Source organism: Pinus tabuliformis, chromosome 6, assembly GCF_031772625.1.
Source record: "Pinus tabuliformis cultivar Carrire ecotype Pingquan chromosome 6, CPIR1, whole genome shotgun sequence".
Taxonomy (NCBI): domain Eukaryota; kingdom Viridiplantae; phylum Streptophyta; class Pinopsida; order Pinales; family Pinaceae; genus Pinus; species Pinus tabuliformis.
In genome coordinates this window covers 977,058,392-977,075,961 of record NC_142292.1, presented here as the reverse complement: position 1 = coordinate 977,075,961, position 17,570 = coordinate 977,058,392, and the positions used below count along the sequence as shown (strand labels likewise).

General features: G+C 39.9%; 1 protein-coding gene across 1 annotated transcript in view; it reads right to left on the bottom strand.

Annotated features, from left to right (window-relative positions):
- Positions 1-16,137, bottom strand: part of LOC149262260 (putative carboxylesterase 11) — a 36,288-nt gene extending 20,151 nt beyond the window's left edge. Inside the window, exon 1 of the mRNA XM_089423799.1 lies at positions 14,283-16,137. Coding sequence (XP_089279925.1) covers positions 14,283-15,292 — 1,010 coding nt within the window. The 5' untranslated portion in view covers positions 15,293-16,137. The remainder of the gene's footprint in view (positions 1-14,282) is intronic.
- Positions 16,138-17,570: the final 1,433 nt, after the last annotated feature.

The window sequence follows — 17,570 nt, the reverse complement described above, 5'->3', positions numbered from 1 at the left end:
TTTGTTGGGAATGTTCTAGAGACATTTCATTTGTAACAATCTAGTATTTGAGAGGATCCTAATCGAATCCGAGGGTATTAGGATCCAAATTCGTATCTGACTTGGAGATCTACGGATCCATAACCCCTAGGCAAACAGTTCCAATAACGTAGAGAAAAGGATTAATGGAGGATAGAAAGCCTATTTCGATCTCAATAACTATCAATGAACAAATTTTTGGTTCTTGGAAAAAAAGGAAATTCCTCTTTGAAACACTTGTTACCCAATTATTTTAAAAAGATGTGATGTTTTGGGCTACAACATCTCTAGACAATCTTGGAGGAAAATTAAGCAATTCTAAAACCATTTAAGAATTTATATATATTAAGATTAAAGGAACACACCTATTTAATCCTCCTATAAGTTGGTAATCAACCCATTGAAGGTATGGCCATGATAAGGTGACCAATGTACAAACACAAGGTAACTAACATCAAAGGTAAGAGGCTTCCCAACATTGCTTCAAATTCCAATTGAAGTCATTTGTAGATTAAGAGAGGGCAGCATGAAGATGTTAATTCATGGCTAAACCATTGAGACTAGAAGAGGAGTGTTAATTTTAGTTATGTTCTATGCTAAGAGCAAATTTACTTCAATTTTCCATATTAGCTCAATATCAATTCCAGATTAGCAATCACATTTAGCATGATAGTAAAATGCAGATAGAACATAAACATAAATCGCAGAAAACAAGCCAAGACAAGAGGACACAAGATGTGGCGCTAGACAAGGACAAACCCCAATGTGGGGAAACCCTTGATCAATTCTTCTTATGTTCTTCAATAGTTCAGCAGAGAGAGAGATAGTACATATACATCAAAAGTCAACACTTTGACTTGACAAGATAAGAGCAGAGATCTTCACCATGAAGATAACATAATGAGGTATCCGATCTAAACTCAGGTGAAGGCATACTGCTTCAACTGATCCTCCAAGGTGACTCCATCACCATGCTGTACCCATCATTGTGTTGCACCTCATCATCATGTTGCACCCAATCACTGCGTTGCTCCCATCTCTTAGCAGTACCTCATAATCATGTTCTACCCATCAAGCTACTCTTCATCATAATTATGTTGCATCCTGTTGTACCCTTCATTGTATTATGCATACTGCAATACATCCATGCTCATCATCACAGTGTTGCATCATGTTGCATCCATTGTGCTGCACCATACTGCACCATGCTGCCCACAATAGTCAATGCATTCATTATCCATGTTGCATCCATCCAGGTATCTTGCATCTAAACATACTGTCCATCATCACTGGTTGTACACTACAATATTGTCATGCGACAGACTTAGTTGCTTGCTATGGCTTGCAGCCTAGCAAAGCAGCTAGTTGTAGCAACCCTTCAAATTAAGCTCATCATCAATATGCCCAGACAGTCCTTAACACGCTATCATCTACAGCATCATGATAGCAATACAAGACTACTAATGGTAAGTCTTCCTCCATGACAACTCCTAAACAGTGGTAGTCCTTTTCTTCCACGTTGGAGGTTCCACTACCCTTGGTTAAGGTTCCTTCTACTTGTTGCGTATTACAAACAGTGATTTATCTGCCAGCATATAGGAGACTTTGACTGTGTATAAGGGTCAGCAATTAGAGCTCCTTAGAACAGCGGATTAGACCTTCACACGCAACTGGTTAACGCCTCTCCCTCTGCGTCCTATCTCACCCTTTAGGACTGCAGCTAGGGTAACATAGGACAGCGTTAGGGTGACTCTGTATTAGGCCAGCGTATAGATCTCACAACAGTGAATAGAATCTCCTTATGATAGCGAACATTGGGAGTTGCTTGAAGCCTTCTTTAATTGCGGATGAAGGGCAGCTTCTAGTGCAGAGTAAGCCCAGTAGTTAAAGCGAATCTTGCACTGCAAATAGGGTTCTCCTAAGGGATGTGTAATGCTTCCTTCTGTTGTAGATAAACCCCTTGTTGACTGTGGCTTAGAACAGCGAGTTAGGGATCTCCTTTAGGGCTTATATAAGGCAATGTAGATCTTTTATGGACAGCATTAAGGTCTTCACCATGACTGCATTTAGGGCAAATTCATCTCAACGTTGAGGGCTATTGCAACCAGCATATTCTAGTCACTTTCTTGACTACGTCCTAGTCCCTTTGACTGCGTCCTAGTCCCTTTCAGTTTAGGGCATGGCAGACCTCTTCTAGACAGCGTATCCTCTTGGGGACTTTCCCTTCCACTAAACCCAAGAGAGTGGAGAGAGGAGATCACAAGAGGTGAGTCCCAAATGACTTTCAAGGCACCTCTATTTATGCTAAAACGTTTAGGACAAGTGGGGGTTATTTGGTTATTGGCCGACCTTGATGAATTGTCACATAACACAAATAAATTCATATCCCCATGAATACTTGTCAGAATTGGATGATCTTTAGATCAATCCTACACCTCTCGACAAGAGGAATTCAAGAAAAATATCAGCTGCCATAAATAAGATGACCCACATGGAGTTTGGCCCTAGTTGCCAGTTTTAACACTCCATCTCAACTAGGGAGAACTCCATCTGCTAATCCATCTACCAGACTATACTATCTCTGCCATCAGTGCCCTGCACTGCTCTGCTCTGTTGATCTATGAAGAAGAAGAAGTGATCAAGAATGTAACATACCATCCTCTACTGACCCAAAGTCAGTCCCATATAAAAGAGTGTCTCATACCACTCTTACTGATCCAAAATCAGTTCCAAATAGAGAGTGTCTCATACCACTCTTACTGATCCGAAATCAGTTCCAAATAAAGAGAGTGTCTCATACCACTCTTACTGATCCAAACTCAATTCCATTTGATCCCAAATCAATATCATCCTAACATAGGGAGTACGGTAGTAACACTATGGTCCCTATCCTCATTTCCCTACTCATTAGCCAGATGAGAGGTACTTCCCATGAATCCCAGACTGCATGGGTAGGATGTCTCAACAGGAGAAGGATGAACCACTCATCTTGCCTACATGTCACCAGGGGTATCCCAAGGGAAGGTTGAACCATTCACCCTGTACACAACAAATCACTAGGGGAAAGCTGAATCACTCACCCTATGACTGTGTCTTAGCAAGAGAAGGGTGAACCACTCATCCTGCCTACATAGCAGACCACTAGAGGAAGGTTGAACCACTCACCCTATGGTTGCTCATCGCTCCACGATGTACCCCCAAACCCCCCCGGAGCTCCCAAAGCTCAATGTCCATATCATACCGGACCCTTAGGAGAGAGTCTCTCCACGACTCCTAGTCGTTCTCGAAAAGTCAAGAATTTGACCTTTCCCAGGGGCTTTCAACAGAATATCGATGACCTGCACATCAGTCCCAATGCGATGGAGCCTTCTTGCTCCTCGATGTACCATATCCCAAATAAAGTGGTACCTGATGTCTATATATTTGGAGCGATCATAGAACAAGGGATTCTTCAACAATTGAATCCCCCTATGGTTGTCACAAAAGATCACGATGGTATCGAGCACGTGTCCAAACCATAGTTTTAAAAACCGTTTTTAAAAACCGGTTACCGGTCTAACCGGCCGGTTAGCAAGCCAGCCGGTCTAAACCGGCCAAAAAACCCGGTTTGAATGCCCATTTCTCCATTTTTTTGCCCTAACCGGTGAAAACCGGCCGGTTTAGGACAGAACCGGCCGGTTTGTATCAAACCGGCCGGTTTTGTCCTAAACCGGCCGGTTTTAGGCACGCCCACTGTAAAGTTAAGAAAGCATATTTCTGACTGTGTTTTAGGGTTTTTGGGGGGAAACTAAGGGTGTTTCAACCCTAACAATGTTGGCAATAAATGGTAATGTTAAATTCTTAAAGTAAAAGTGACATTTCCTTTAATTTTCATTTTCATCCTTTTACTTAAATTTTTAACATTACCATGAAATGACTCAGGATGTTTGAGAGTGGTTTCGACCTCATTGGATTTCATATGGAGAAACTAGAATTTTAGATTTCACTCAAAATTCAGCAGACTTAATGGTTTTCAGGATTTCATGGTTTGGGGGTAAACAATAAATGCAATCGGAGCTCCAAATGATGAGCAAAACTCCCGATCTAGATCCCATTGTGTTGGACGATATTGATCCAACATCAGAATGGGTGGAGGAGACTGAAGAACCTGTGTTTGACGTTGATTTTGATATCGACATGGCTTTAGCGGGGGATGAAGCAGATTATGTGGTGGCATCAGAAGGATCAGTAGCGGGATCAAGGAAAGGCAAAGAACCAATGGAAGGCACTAGTCATGCAGGTCGACAAACTCGTGCTTCCATTAGGTCCACTTCTATTGTCATTGGTGGCATTGATACTGAGGTTGTAGATCAGGCTGAGGCATCCTCAGACTCTGAACCAGATGATGTCTATGTAGCTCCTGATGATGATCCTGTGTCTAGTAGTGGTGATGAACTTGATGATTGATCATGTGTACACTGTAGACTTGTAGTAGGCCAATGGCCTCATAGCTTGCAACATTGCTTTTGGACTTTATAGGCCATTTAGAGCCTAATTTCTTATGTATTTTGCTATTTTGTCGATGATATGTATTGCACTCGATGCCATTTTGATATATTCACCTTTACATGGTATATAAATGAGCAAACTTTGCATATTTTGTCTCTATTGGCTTGGAATCATGGTTTTACATCTTAAAAATAGTTTTGTTTAATTAAAAATTAAAAATTAATTATTTAATATATTTTTTTAAAACCGGTTCGTTTAGACCAAACCAGTCCCGGTTAGACCGGTTCCGGTCGGTAAACCGGTTCATTAGGTGGACCGGTCCGGTCACCGGTTCCGGTTTTAAAAACATTGGTCCAAACAACTCACTGAAGAGCTTCCTCAACCAGGCAGCTTCACACGAGGTCATACTCGTAACTATGTATTCGGCCTCAGCAGTGCTCAAAGCAACCGACTTCTACTTCCTGCTCATCTAAGATATCGAAGCAAAACCCAAAGAGAACCAACACCTAGAAGTGCTCTTGCGATCCTCCACACTGCCTGCCCAGTCAACATCAAAATAATCATCCAGCTTCACCTTTTTGGCAATGTATCTCAATCGATGAGAGATTGTACCCAAACGATATCTTAAAAGATTCTTAGCACCGATCCAGTGAGGCTCAGCCATATGTTGGCTCAACATGCTAACTGCAAGACATCTATCTGGACGGGAGTTCACCAAGAACATCAATGCTACTATGAGTTGACGAAACTCAGAGGCATTTCCCAAATAAGGTTCAGTAGCACTCCTACATAACTTCTTAAAGTTAAGCTCCATCGAGGTAGTCACGAGGTTGTAGTTCACCATTCCAAATTCGGAATCCAACTCCCTCTTACTTTTGCAAATGAGAGGGTTTGCACCTAACAAAAAGATATCGTCCTCATAAAGTACCAGTATGAGAGGTCTATCATCCATAACCTTAAAGCAAAGGTTTGGATCGACTTCACTCCTAGTGAATCTCAGCGTCATCAGATAGTTGTCAATCCTCTCACACCAAGCTCGGGGTGCTTGCTTTAAATCATAGAGAGCTTTCTTCCACCTGCATACATGAGATTCTCGATCATGAATCTCAAATTCCTCGAGTTGTTCCACATCTGTAGTCCTGCTATTACATGAGGGGGATGGTCCCCTTGTAAGCTTTCCTTCAGTACAGTTCGGACATGTACCTCCATGCTCTTCTTGAACTCAGGCATTCTTGTCACCATCTGACTCACATCGGGTAGGGCCCCATAATAAAGATGGGCAGACCTCCGGTGTCGTAGAAGAGATGAGTCACACGACATGGTCCCTAATGGACTTCCTGCAACTTGATACAAATTGCCAACCCTGGACCCATGAGTAAAAGCATCTTGAAAATTCCATTTTCAAACACGTACCTTTCCATCGATGAATGCCACCTTGAAACCTTTGACTTCCATTGCCGAAATGGACACCAGGTTCTTCTTGAGATCAAGTACATAAAGAACTTCATGTAAATGAATCGCGTTACCCTCATTCAATTGAGTGGTAACATTCCCTACACCCTTTCCGGGATAGGTGGCATCGTCTCCAAGAATAATATCCATGATTGTTTCCTTCTCTATCGAATTAGAGAGAGCTTCCTTGAATCCAGTGAAGTGCCTTGAGGCACCACTATCAATTTTCCCAACGAGTCTGGTGGAGAGGGCCAACATAAGATAATACTCAAAAATAACATTTGATTCTTCATACCTCTTGCTTTCTTTGACGAGTCGGCCATTTCCTTGATGACCTGCATTCCTTTTTCCTTTGCCATTGTACCTTTCATTCCTTCAATCATTGAAGATGCCCCTGGAATGATTGTTATCATCATCAGGTGATGTGTCCCTTCTATTCAGATACTCCTTCGCATAATGGGCAAAGTTATTGCAAGCAAGGCATCTGCCTTTCCTTCCATTCTTATATCCGAACTTCCCATTGAAGTGACCTGTAGGTAGGCCACCATGTGCTTCCATTGCGCCACTGTGATAATCTTCTTTGCTTCGACTTCACCCTTGGTGAATTTGAAGAGGGATGAGGAACCCATTGAGTCTTTTTGTCCTTTCCAACTATCTTCGGTGATTGCTCTTTCACTCTTGCTTGGGCTTTGTCTTCACCTCACCTCTGATACCATGTTAATTTTAGGTATGTTCTATGCTGAGAGCAAATTTACTTCAATTTTCCATATTAGCTCAATATCAATTCCAGATTAGCAATCACATTTAGCATGATAGTAAAATGCAAATAGAACATAAACATAAAGCTCAGAAAACAAACCAAGACAAGAGGACACAAGATGTGGCGCTAGCCAGGGACAAACCCCAGTGTGGGGAAACCCTTGATCAATTCTTCTTATGTTCTTCAATAATTCAGCAAAGAGAGAGATAGTACATATACAGCAGAAGTCAACACTTTGACTTGACAAGATAAGAGCAGAGATCTTCACCATGAAGATAACATAATGAGGTAGCGGATATGAACTCATGTGAAGGCATACTGCTTCAACTGATCCTCCAAGGTGACTCCATCACCATGTTGCACCCCTCATCATCATGTTGCACCTGACACTGTGTTGCACCCAACCAATGTGTTGCTCTCATCACTATGTTGCTCGCATCTTTGAGCAGTACCTCATCATCATGTTGTACCCATCAAGCTACTCTTCATCATCATTGTGTTGCATCCTTCATGCTACACTGTGATGTACCCTTCATTGTACTATGCATACTGCAATACAACCATGCTCATCATCACGGTGCTGCATCATGTTGCGTCCATTGTGTTGCACGATACTGCACCATGCTGCCCACAACAGTCAATGCATTCATCAATGCATTCGTTATCCATGTTGCATCCATCCAAGTATGCTACATCTAAACATACTGTCCATCATCACTGGCTATACACTACAATATTGTCATGGGACAGACTTAGCTACTTGTTATGGCTTGCAGCCCAGCAAAGCAGCGCGCTGTAGCAACCCTTCAAATCAAGCTCATCACCAATATGCCCAGACAGTCCTTAACACGCTATCATCTACAGCATCATGATAGCAATACAAGACTACTAATGGTAAGTCTTCCTCCATGGCAGCTCCTAAACAGTGGTGGTCCTTTTCTTCCACGTTGGAGGTTCCACTACCCTTGGTTAAGGGTTCCTTCTGCTTGTTGCGTATTACAAACAATGATTTATTTGCCAGCGTATAAGAGACTTTGACTATGTATAAGGGTCAACAATTAGGGCTCCTTAGAACAACAGATTAGACCTTCACACGCAGCTAGTCAAGGCCTCTCCCTCTTCGTCTTAGCTCACCCTTTAGGACTGCGGCTAGGGTAACATAGGACAGCGTTAGGATGACTGTGTATTAGGCTAGCGTATAGATCTCACAACAGTGGATAGAATCTCCTTATGATAGCGGACATTAGGAGCTGCTTGAAGCCTTCTTTAATTGTGGATGAAGGGCAACTTCTAGTGCGGAATAAGCCCAGCAATTAGAGAGAATCTTCGACTGCAACTAGGGCTTTCCTTAGGGCTGCGTAATGTCTCCTTTTGTTGTAGATAAACCCCTTGTTGATTGTAGCCTAGAACAGCGAGTTAGGGATCTCCTTTAGGGCTTAGATAAGGCAATGTGTAGATCTTTTATGGACAGCGTTGAGGTCTTCACCATGATTGCGTTTAGGGCAGCTTCATCTCAGCATTGAGGGCTATTGCAACCAACATATTCTAGTCACTTGCTTGACTGCGTCCCAGTCCCTTGTGTGACTACATCCTAGTCCCTTACAGTTTAGGGCATGGCAAACCTCTTCTAGACAGCGTATCCTCTTGGGGACCTTCCCTTCCACTAAAACCGAAGACAGTGGAGAGAGGAGATCACAAGAGGTGAGTCCCAAATCACTTTCAAGGCACCTCTATTTATACTAAAACGTGGAGGACAAGTGGGGGTTATTTGATTGATGGCCGACCTTGACGAATTGTCACATAACACAAATAAATTCATATCTCCATGAATACTTGTCGGAATCGGATGATCTTTAGATGAAGCCTACACCTCTCGACGAGAGGAATTCAAGAAAAATATCAGCTGCCATAAATAAGATGACCCACATGGAGTTTGGCCCTAGTTGCCAATTTTAACAAGGAGAACACTACACAATATTAATACCTTTAAAAATACTATCACAACAAAATTTAAATAGAGACATTTCGATGCAATGAAGAAATAACGAATAAAAAAATAATGTACTATAAATATAACATCAACACCAATCTAGAATATTCAATATCTTCCATAAATGTAATATAACTAGAACATTACTACCAATCTAGAATATCAAAGATCTTCCATAGCCCTTTCTAACAGTTATTTTCTACCCTAGTGTTTTTGAACTACCTTTCACATGGTAAGGGCAATAGAGATGAGCAATGTTTCCTTCTTCGAAGATGTCATCACAGGCAACAGCATATAAACTATTGTCAAGCCATACATGGATCATGAAAAAAACCCACACATTCACCTAACAAGGATGATGGCTTATCAAAAATGCCATGGCTCAGATGAGCCAACATTCTCTACAGCGATCTCCAGGAAGTTACTTGCCAAAGACAATGATAGACCCGAAATTTGAAGTTGAATCCAATGAAATTGGAGATTATATCCAATACATGAAGGATCCCTTCCGCCCTATTTGAATTCGCATGTGTTCCCTTCCCAAGGAATTTTGGGAGGAATAGAGAAGGCATTAGAAATACTCTGGGAGACTTTATCAAAATATTAGAAGACACTAAGCTAGGAAGATATATCTTCTACACAAGCATCTGTCTACATGAATATAGCAAAGCCATTGCAAGAACATCCCCTTTAGATGTAAGAGATGTCATGAATATGGGCACCTGTTTAGAGATTTCCCTTTAATGTCAACCAATGCTCCTTTGTTGCAACATGAAATCAAGGACTCAGATGGGTTTACCAGCCCCAAACTGTCTGAGAAATCAAAAAGCTCATCCACCTCCACACTCTGGCAAGAAGCTCAAATCAAGCAATAGCTTTGATTCCCTAGCAAATATGATTCCATCAACCCCCTAGGAGCCTCCACCATAGAGCATGCTCATAACCTAGATTTCATTGTGCAAGAGCACGACCTAAGGTCGATTCCCTTGAACATTCCAGAAACCTCCCCAAGCGATCCAGAAAAGGCCCCAAAGATAGTCATTCAAATTCTCATGGTTGAAACAACGAAAAATCCAAAGATCGAGGAAACAAAGGACATGGACCTAGATGCCCTAGATTTAACCAAAATGGCAAAGGCCTAGAAAGGTAAGACCCCAATACTATCACAGATCATTAGGTAAAATTACTAGGCAAAGCTTTCCTTAAAGTTCATCTTCAAGCTTAGAAGGATCCTTCAAGTATGAATTCCTCCAACTCTCAACTAGGAATTCAGACTCACTCTTTCAAAGACGAATAAAGAAGACAAAAGAAGTGAAGGAAAAGTAGTCAACAAATACTAGAGGAACTAAGTGAAAGGCTAGTAAATTCGAGAAGAATAAGATTGATATCAAAGGTTTATCCCTCCACCATCACCAATTCGAAATCATCTCCTAGAATATATGGGGCCTCTATTGTAAAGGGAAGCAAAGGCTCCTTAACCATAGATGGGGGAAATATTTCCCATCATTCGTGTTGATTCAAAAAACGAAATGTTCTAGTAAATCAATCGCAAGAATGGTCACCAACAACAAGACATTGTCAATTTATTAATCAAGGTCAAGTAGGGGGTTTGTCTATCCTTTGGAACAGACAAGAAGTCTTGGTATTAGATATGATTGCTTCCTTCAAGGTTTTAACTATAAAATTTCAACTAATAGGATCAAATTAAATTTGTCAATTGTGGTTATCTCGGGTGGTTGGGAAAAATGGTTGTTATCTCCCCTAGCCCATTTTAATTCCTTACATGTGATATGATGAGGAGAAATATTGTTGTAATGGCTATGTGCCTACGAATATTGTTCTATTGACCCTCACTCCCGCCCTCGGGCTGAGAGAGAGCACGATTTCCCTTGAAAAGAATGATCAAATTAAATTTGTTTCCCTTCCAATGTACATAGGCATTCATTACAAAGAGATAAAATTGCTTTTTTTTAATCCATCAGCAACCTTCAACCTCTAATCGAAGATATTCCTTGGATTAGGTAGTGATTTCAACTTGATCTGAAAAAAGGGTAGCATCAAGCCATTGGAAGCAAAACCCCAACTCTTTAAAGAAAAGCTGGAACGCTCCAAGTTGTTGGACTTGGATACATCATACTATCAATGGGATTTACACTTGGAATAACAAAAAGGGAGGCTTCTCAAGGGTTAAGAGGAATTCTCAAATGAATCATGTATGGACATTAATCAAGCTAAATCTCAGAAGAAAAAAAAATTAATAACCCTCTTGCTGTGCAGACTCATGTAGCCAGATTGCTTGGCTACCAACATTGCAAGCTCCCCATCCAAATATCTACGAGCTCCATTGGTGGACTATTCCTTACAAAACAAGGTGCAGTCAAAATTGTTAAGCAAAATAGAAGGTAAACTAGCTAGCTCGACTTACCATTCTCTCAACATAGCAAGCAGGCTCATGCCCCCAAAACCTGTCATCCAGACACTCAAATTCTATCTTCTCTCAATCCTAATGGTTCCCCATTCAATTCTCTCTACCATCAGAAGCATACAAAGATCTTTTCTTTGGCAAGGGGCAAAAAAGGAGTGAAAATGGGCATTAGTGGCTTGGGATAATCTATGCCTTCGTAAAATTAGTAGAGGACTATGTTTGAGAGATCATTCCATTCTAAGTTCTGTCATGGAGGCAAAGAAATGGTGGCAATGGATTCGAGGTGGGCCATCATTATGGAGGCAAATCTGGAATCGCAAATATGGCAACAATTTGCACACTAATCAGCTTATTAGGATGAACTTTACCTAGCCTAGATCTTCCATTTGGAGCCTTGCCAAAAAAGGCATGCCCCTCATCGAACAACATTATAATGGGAAATTAGAGATCATCACAAAACCCTCTTCTAGGAGGACTCCAGCCAACAGATTCCAAAATTCACTAAATTGCCTAACATACAAGAATTAAGGGACAATATGAAGGGTACAGACAAGTATCAAGTTGCAGGTTATTAGAATCCCAACAGCCTGGGGTCACAACTCCAATAGTTCCTTTTCCATCAAAGAAGCCTACCACTTAGAGGCCAGGACACAAGAACATTCTCAAGAAAAAATATGAAAAATAATCTGGGGACAGAATCTATGGCTGAAAATAGCCTTCTTTTTGTGGCTTTTGGTCCAAGGCAAAACACTCATTTGGGACAAGCTTCTCAAACAGGTATTATGTGGACCCTCCAAATGTCACCTATGCAAATCAGAATTCAATTGTTCAATGGTTGTACTTTTGACGAGTGTATTTGGTCAGTTATAAAGGCCACTATGTGTCTAACGGACTGCAATAGGAGCAGCATACCTAATACCATTGAGCGCTAGAGGGAAAAGACCTACACAAATCCCATTCTCAATATAATCTGGACACTTTCACCAGTCTTTATTCCTTGGGCAATATTGAAAAAAAGAAATTGCCAATTCTTCGAAAATCACTCCCTCAGCCATGATTCTATCTAGGTCAGTATCAGAGACAATATCCAGGAGACAACTTCACAACACTAGACAGCACAGGAATGGCAAGCCACATATTTGAAAGTTAATAATCTTCAATCCTAGAGGATTGCCTCCTCACAGCAGCAGCCTCAGAGCGCTCCCTCTTTGTGTCCTCCTTCCATCTCTGCTTCCTTAGATTCCCCCTCCATTCATAAACTTAAACTTTGACCGGGCCTCTAATGGAAACCCGGGAAAAGCTACTTATGCTGCAGTCTTCCAGGACCACATGGGAAAGATCCTGTATCTCCTCTCGTCCTATTGGTATCAAAAGTAATAATGTGGCAGAGCACGGAGGTTTAAAAATGAGGTTACAGTTTGCTCAGATTGAGCAGTTCCATAAAGTGGTTACTGAAGGTGATTCACAACTTGTCATAGCCATGATAACCAAAATTCCACATGGTAAGTCACCAAGCAAAGTTTCAAAAAGTTGGAAATTAGAAAGTGGTCCAGAATGAGTTGCCAGCCTTCCCTTCCTTCAATCCCGGCTATCACCACTTCACATGTTAGAAGATCTGAGAACAAACTAGCAATCACCTTGCCAATGATGGTTGCAAAGATCAAGCAAGGCTGCTAAGTTTCACATGGGATTCCTTTCCTGACTCAAGCCTTTGGAAATTAGAAAGTGGTCAGGAATGAGTTGCCAGCCTCCTTCCTTCAATCCCGGCTATCATCACTTCACATGTTAGAAGATCTGGGAACAAAATAGCAATCACCTTGCCAATGAGGGTTGCAAAGATCAAACAAGGCCTGCTAAGTTTCACATGGGATTCTTTTCCTGACTCAAGTCTGAAACAAGAATGCTCTCATTTGGCTCTGAAAGACCTTTCTTCCCCGGATGAGATGACTAGGAGGAGACAGGTGGAAAGGTGCATAGCCACCGACACACAAAGCATTCACGGTGGTGGACGTGGCACCGTGCCCCACAATGTCAATAACTCAAATTTTAATTAAATTTTAATACTAAAATTGAATTAAATAGATTGCTTTGATGACAAACTGAAGAGACCTAGGCCTGGAAATAATTAATAAATCCAGGCTTGAAGATGTTTGAAGCCAGCATCTTTTTACCCTCTTTGCACAATTCGGGTGGTCATTTTGCAACAACAAATAATAGAACCGCAGTACAAAGATAATAAAGCACAAGTTTATGGTTCTTTAGACATCCTTGGAAAGGAATATAAAATGAAGAAGAGTCTCGCTTATCAATTACTATTTCCTTATCCTTACTTCGTTACAGGTCCAGAATAGTTTCCTAAAGATCATATTATATTACTTAATTTTGAGCTTGGACAACTTTAATTCAATTAGCTCTCTGTGTGGCAGTAAATTTCAACGGAAACTAGTGAAGAGTGACAATAACAACAGTAAACCTTGTATCAAACAAGCCCTGGAACATAGACGTTTCAACGTTTCTGATAATTCTAACATTTAGAAAATTAAAATTTCTATTTCGGTAGTGCTTTGTTGATGCTCTGCATTCCCAATTTAAATAGTAGAAGTTGGTCCAACAAAAAACAAGTCTATTTTTGTAGAACTTAGTCAGAGTCCAGGCATGATACCCAAGTGCAATAAATCAACTGAGATCTAAGACTATTTAGGAAGATTCCATTACATATCCTACGTTTTTCTGAAAATCCACCTTACTGCTTAATTAGGTTTTTGCTATCCAATCTGTCAAGAAACGCCTTAACCGTACAAGAAATCAATCTGATATATCAATAGTGAACCTGAGAATCTTCAAACTTCACATATTTTAGAATCTGCTTTCTAATCATACTTTTAAGTCCAGTTTCTTTGACACATCGAATACATAAATCTCCACAGTTGCGCATAAGCAAATAAATACAAGTCCCGAAGTAAGGTACCCTTTAGATGATATACCGGAGGTCTGGTTATGATTTAGTGAGCTTTTCTGTAATTGAATGGGCAATTGGGGTCCTTGAGCAGTTTATAGATTTTTAAAATAAATGGAATAATTAAATAACAAGACAGAGAGAAAAATGCCAACGGCATGCAGAAGAAAGAAAGGAATATAGAGTTAAAAACCTGGAAGGATCTCCGTGGGCCGCGAGCCATGGCTCTACCAGAGAAGCTCCAAATGTGTCGAGAATTTCCCGATGAGAATCTGCTCTGTAAACATCCAAATCATTTCGAAGATAACCCTTGGGTACATGCGAAAAAGACTTGTTGCACTCGGCAAGATTGGCCTGTTTCGCCAACCACTGAACAGCCTTGAATCCATCATCGAATGCTGCTGGGAACTTGTTCTCCGGCGCAAGGCGATATCCTACAGCTATAACTATTGCATCGCACACTTTGGCCAACCTCCTGCAGAAAAAATCATTGGCAGAAGAATCCTTACTACCCGCGACAAACCCCCCACCGTGGAACTGAAGGATGATGGGCAATCTCCGGTTAACGGACTCTAAATTTTTGGGCAGGTAGCCTTTGTAATTCCCGGCTTCTACTCTCTTCTCTTTCCCCGCATCTGCCCCAGATCTAGACCGCACTGTCTCAACTTCTGTGTCGTCATGCCCCAATCTAGTACCCCCATTAGGCTGAAAGCCCTCCTTCTGTGTTATATAACCTGTTGCTTCAACCCCATTCCTAAGCCTTTCGTTCATGGAACTCCTCTCTTTCTCGCCAATACCTCCATAGCTGCTCCTCCTATTGCCTTCCCCATGACTTGTGTCGATGGCCCCTCCATAGCTGCTCCTCCTAAAGCCTCTATTAGTGTCTAATTCCTTTGTTCTCCTATCAGATCCCACCCCTGCATCTTTCAGACCAGTCAGGGACTGTTTAGATACCGGTTCAGGTAACAAAGATGACTCTGGAAGAAAAATCCTGATCGACAGATTTGTGAGGGCATCTATGTGTATGTCCTTGGTCGCAATCCCATCGACGAATGCAGCATTTGCAGGCACGTTGCCTGATCCAGACCTCGATGTAACCCCTTGCCCAGCATCATGATCGACCACTTGCGCTTGGTTCTGGAGCCTGTGCTTGAATAAAAGCTTGAAGAAAACACTGTACAATTGCACACCGACGCTGGGCATCTCTGATAGATCTAATCCTCCCTATGCAGGACACTTACAGAGCGAAGAATTCGGTACAAAAGATCCGATATTTGTTGTGGGATAATCGAAACTTGATTGCATCCTTATCATTCACAATTGGAATATAAAGGGTCCCCCATGGATTCAAAATTAATCCATGGAAAGATAGGAAATTAGAAGGGCTTGTCGGAACCTATTTTAATGCAGTTAATGCAAGAATTGAATGCGGAAGCAGTGAAATGCAGAGATCGAACCTTATACAATGATTTCTTAATGCAAAAGCTTAAAAAGGATTGCTGAAACACAGAAATTTGCAGATTAGGCCCTGCAGAAATATGTGTGTTGATGGGCACCCTGGATTTTGATGGGAGCACCCTTTATCGATAAGGTCTCCCAGATCTGAAATTGAATGGTTGGGCAGGAATGTGAAGAGACAAATAATATAAGTAGGTCCCCAAAAGATCAGAAAGGAGGAATACAAGAAAAGACGAAAAGCCCCAATATAGAGACTCTTTCAACACCAAGAAAGCAAGAAGGCAAACAGCATGAGGCCATTAATGGTGGCTGCTTCTAGAATATCAGGAGTGGAGAAATGGTGACAACTACTGTTGAATTCAATTCAAGTCTGGGCTGCACCCGGACCAATATTCAATGACAGAGATTCAAAGTTAGTTTCAAAAAACAAGAAGCGTGACAATATGATACGCCACAATTATTTGACCTGGCTATCCAGCTAGCTCGGTACAACAAGCGACAGCGCCCATCCGTTTCCTGATACCAACCTCGGTGGTGAGAATCATGGATTCGACAACATTGAAAACACTTGGTATCTGCCATTAAATTATCCAACCTGATCTTCTTAATATAGGGATTTAATTAACCGACTTTCTTAATATATGCCGATGTCATGAAGCTTGCTTTATTTAGACGGGTTTCCTAGGTTTTTCTTAAATATCTTTTTTTATAAAAATAAATTTGATTGAATTTAAGATGTGGCGTCAATGTATTTATATAGCGAGGGGGTTTTAAATTGCGGTAGTATGAGGAATTCTGATAGTTTTTCTGGCAAGAATCCGATGATATAATTTTTACTGGATTTCATTATGAAAGAGTTTGAAAACTTATTATTATAATTGAGTAGTTAAACTAACAGTGTAGTGGGTAGTTATTAATAAGTTTTTATTTGCAGGTCGATTTATTATTATTTAAGAAAAATTATTTTATTAATTGGTGTTGTTATTTAAGAAAAACAACATTACTGGTTGGTGGTTTGAAAGGGGCGAGTTTCAGACTTGTTTTCTTACATTTAAGAGAGTAAGTTTTACACTTGTGGTTTTGGGTTATTAACTGGTTTCCTTATATTTCAGAAAAAACAAAAACAGTTTTAAGAGACAAGGTCGTAGACAAACAAAAACAAAAACAGATTTAAGAGAGAAATTTTTAGACAAACAAAAACAAAGCATACTCAAACCGCCGATAATAGACATTCTTTCTATTAAATTGTAATATATTATTTTTTTAATTATAAATAGATAATAGACTTTCTTTTTATTAAATTGTAATATATTATTTTTTTAATTATAAATAAAAGATATTGATATATTTTGTTCACTCATTCTTTTTTATATTAATGATTATAATTTTAAATATTAACTGCCTTTTATTTCTAAATTTATATTTATCTTTTTCACATTTATATAATACAATTTTAAACTTTTAAAAATTAATTAATTATTTATATTTAAGTATTTGTCTTTTTTATTTTTAATAATTTTGCTTTACCATTTGTAACGTGTATTAATGCAAAATTAGAAAACTTGAATTATTACATTAAATAAATTTTAAAAATCAAAGTATTGCATTAAATTCTAATACACAAGTGGAATATTTCAATTTTAGCTCTATTTTTTTAAATAAAATATATATTAAATGTGTAGTCTATTTTTTGGCGCTTTTTTTAGTTAATTTTGTTTAAAATTTGGTAGAAATTTTTAAGAACGATAAATGTAAGTTTAGGGTGTTGAACTCATTTATATATTCAAAAGTACATTTTAAATAACAAGAAATCACAATCATGCTATAAATTGTATTGTTGTATAGCGGCCGAAAAAACCATTTCATCTATTAGTTAGACTATGTCTATATTAAATATATTTATTTTTTGTCCACTTGGCATATAGTAACAAGATATTTTGTTAAGGCATTCCATGGGTAAAAATCCAAAGATGCTAATCGCTAGCGAATTGATTTTGTCCTATACATATGTTTAGTGATTTTG